This window comes from Martes martes (assembly GCF_963455335.1).
Source record: "Martes martes genome assembly, chromosome: 9".
NCBI classification, from domain to species: Eukaryota; Metazoa; Chordata; class Mammalia; order Carnivora; family Mustelidae; genus Martes; species Martes martes.
In genome coordinates, this window is record NC_137896.1 from 972,772 (window position 1) to 976,296 (window position 3,525).

General features: G+C 62.8%; 1 protein-coding gene across 1 annotated transcript; it reads left to right on the forward strand.

Moving 5' to 3' along the window:
• Positions 1–548: 548 nt before the first annotated feature.
• Positions 549–1,226, forward strand: BHLHE23 (basic helix-loop-helix family member e23; the record flags this gene model as incomplete). Its single annotated transcript, XM_080814613.1, has 1 exon — positions 549–1,226. The coding sequence occupies one exon, from the start codon at positions 549–551 to the stop codon at positions 1,224–1,226; it is 678 nt and encodes a 225-aa protein (XP_080670739.1).
• Positions 1,227–3,525: the final 2,299 nt, after the last annotated feature.

A 3,525-nucleotide genomic window follows, 5' to 3' on the forward strand; every position in this document is an offset into this window, starting at 1 on the left:
TCCCCGGCTGTGCTGCGCGCTCCCCGCTCCGGCTCCGCGGCCAGAGGAACGGAAGACAGGATGGACGAGGCAGGTGCCCACGTGAGGCGCCAGCGCTCTGTGGTGGCAACCCCGAGGTGGCAGAAGGAGACCGCCTGAGACGCCGAGAAGCCGGAAAAGCCGCAGCCGCGCTCTCCGCGCAGACCTCCAGCTCCCTCCATCCCAGCGGTCCCCCACCCTGGCCGTGGGTCTGCGCCGCCGCTGGAGCCAGGCTCCGAAAAGAGGCGGTCACCAAGTCCCTTCTGATTGGACGGCCGCGGAGTCCCAGCGGGCGCCCCCGCACCTTAAAACGAGCAGAGTGTGTGGGAGCTCGAGCCGCCCCCGGGCCCAGCCCTGCACGCGGCGGCGAGGGGTGGGGGAGGAGAGCAGGACGGAGAGACGGGGGACGAGAGGGACGAGGACGGGGAGAAGAGGAGGCGGCGGCGACCCGGAGGCGGGGCCGAGGCGGCCAGAGAGGCCGGGCGCGCGGAGGCTCGGGGACCGACCGACAGCCGGACGGACGCGCGGCCATGGCCGAGCTCAAGTCGCTGTCGGGGGACGCGTACCTGGCGCTGAGCCACGGCTACGCGGCAGCGACCGCGGGCCTGGCCTACGCGGCGGCGCGGGGACCCGAGGCGGCCCGCGGCTACGGCGCGCCGGGCCCGGGCGGCGACCTCCCCGCGGCGCCCGCGCCCCACCCCGCGGCCGTGGCCGAGAGCAGCGGCGAGCAGAGCGGCGACGAGGACGACGCCTTCGAGCAGCGGCGGCGCCGGCGGCGGCGGGGACCCGGGGGCGCGGCGGACGCGCGGCGGCGGCCCCGGGAGCAGCGCTCGCTGCGGCTGAGCATCAACGCGCGCGAGCGGCGGCGGATGCACGACCTGAACGACGCGCTGGACGGGCTGCGCGCCGTCATCCCCTACGCGCACAGCCCGTCGGTGCGCAAGCTCTCCAAGATCGCCACGCTGCTGCTCGCCAAGAACTACATCCTCATGCAGGCGCAGGCCCTGGACGAGATGCGGCGCCTCGTGGCTTACCTCAACCAGGGCCAGGGCCTGGCGGCGCCGGTGGCCGCTGCGCTCCTGACGCCCTTCGCCCAGGCCGCTGTATACCCGTTCTCCGCGGGCGCCCCGCTGCCCTGTCCTGACAAGTGCGCCGCCTTCTCCGGGACGCCCTCGGCGCTGTGCAAACACTGCAACGAGAAGCCATGAGGGGCCGGGCTGCTCCTTCCCGCACCGGTCCTGCATTTTACCTTGTGCCACCCTGCCCCGACTGAACGCCGCCCACCGGGGAAGCCGCCGGACGTCGCTTCCAGCCCACGCCTGCTGAACAGCGCGGGCAGGGCCGGGAGACGCTCGGAGCCCGGAATGGAGCACGTCTGGGCACGGGTTTGAGCCCGACAGCAGGGCACTGGCATCCGCGCCCGCTGGGCAACCTCCGACAGGGGACAAACTTTGCTTGTCTGGGCACCGCTGCTCACCCTGAAAAAGAAAACCAGGACCCCGGGGGAAGCGGGGAACGGCGTGACCCCCCGGGAGTGGTTCTGCTGGTCGCCAGCCCGGTTCTCCCCCAGCACAGGGAGAGCGCTTAGCTGGGCTTGGCGGCTTGGGGGCCCTCCCGTTGGGTTCTCCGCCCCCCCTCGACTGCAGGGCCGGCTCCTGCTGGGTGTGCTCCCAACGACAACGACCGACCACCGGCGCCAGGGTAGTCTGTCTCTGGGGCCGTGGCCTCGGCGCCCCTGCAGCCCAGCGGCGGATGCGCACCGACTCAGCCCATGACTGTTTGCTAAGCAGCTGGATGCCCTTGACGCTGGAAGCCCCGGGGCAGTAGCTGAAGTCAGAGTGTGTTATGTTTAGTTTCTCGCCTGCCTAGAGGCACTAGCCTTTGGGGTGAGTGGACGCCAACACTGGCCGCCTCCAAGTCTGCGGAATCTGTCCCCTAAACCGTCCCTGGACTCCCCGGCCACCACCGCTCACGCTGGAATGTCCCCGCCAGGGTGTGGCCTGCGTGGAGTTGGATGGAGACCTGCTGCCTGCCCTATGCTCACAGGCAGTTGTACAGAGGACAGTCCCCACACTTGGCCTGGGCTATCAGGGAAGGGCCGGGTCTAGCCCCGCTGACCTCCACACCAGCCCCCTGCACGTTTCCAGGGGAGGAGGCCGGGCCATGGGTGAGTAGGCTGGTGGGAGGGGCTGCTTCCGGACCTGGGGAAAGGTGATGGGTTTGTCTCTTGGTGTCGGGGTCTGTCTCTTTGATGAGGGTGCACGGTGCAGAATTCTGCCGGCCAGCTACCCTGGGGACTGGGCTGTCCCAGCGCATTTGCCCCCCGGCCACCCCACTGCAGTTTCCGGCCTTAGTAACCCAGTTTCCTCGGCGGGCTGTCACTGTCGCTGTGCTAATGAGGAGAGGACCTCCGCCCTACAGAGCGGCCTGTCTGAAGCATTTAACTTTAATTAATGCATTTCAAAAGGCCCTTTTGTATCTGCAAAATGAAGTGTGTGATTAAGCTTTATTCATAAAGACGTACGCTTAATACTGGTTTTTGCTAATTTCCATATTTATTTCTTCACTGTCTTCTTCTCCCTAACACACTGCGTTATTGGTTTTGCACATTCAGAAAGCTGAGAGTTAGGAGCTCTGTTTCGAATCCTTTTTAGGTAAGCAAAGGCAGGACAGCTGCGAACTCCAATGCCATTTACTTCCAGGACCATTTCAAAGTGCTCCTGAATCAACTTTATGAATTACTGGTCATAATCTGAAACAGCATTGTTCACCCTGGTTGAAACAGATGCCTCCGGTACAGCGTTTCTATTTAGAATGAAGTTACAGTTTTAACTTAGTTTTTAAAATAATGTGATTAAATTTTAATACCACAGTAAACATGGCCACTTGTGACTGAGGTTAGGTTCTCAGAGAGCCGTGCCGGTCTGGACCCCGCGCTTCTCGGTCAGAGTCTAGAAAGTCTGGGGGGGACGGACGGCTGCTGTGTGAGCAGCCCCTCAGTAGATGTATAAAATATGAAGAAAACAGGGGAAGGAAAAAAAAAATCTCTGTCCCCCCTTGAATGAAAAACATCAAGTTTTTAAAAGGACCATCTAACTAATCGTACGTTCTTCCGTTTACTTGGTTTTCAAAAAAATGAAATGTGTTTCTTTTTGGCTGCTCAGCCACGAGCTACACGATCCGTTGTTCTCTCCAGAACGTGAGGCTGCGTCTCGCGGCGTGGAACGGAGGGTCATTCCGTAAGTGAAATCAGGCTTTTCAACAAAGCTAACATAGCAACCTGCTCTAGCAAATACAAGTCATTTGGCCTCCCCCATTCTAAGAGCTCCCAGCACAAAAGGTCTGGTCCTCCACGGCCCCTGTGCCCAAAATACAGTGAAGCAGGCTCCCCGCCGGCAAGCCCACCGCTGTCTGGAAACATCCAACGGGGGCTCTGGGCAGGCACTCCCAGAACTGCTCCGGCATCTAACCCCCCAGAGCAGACCCTTCTCCAGCGCTGGAGAGTTC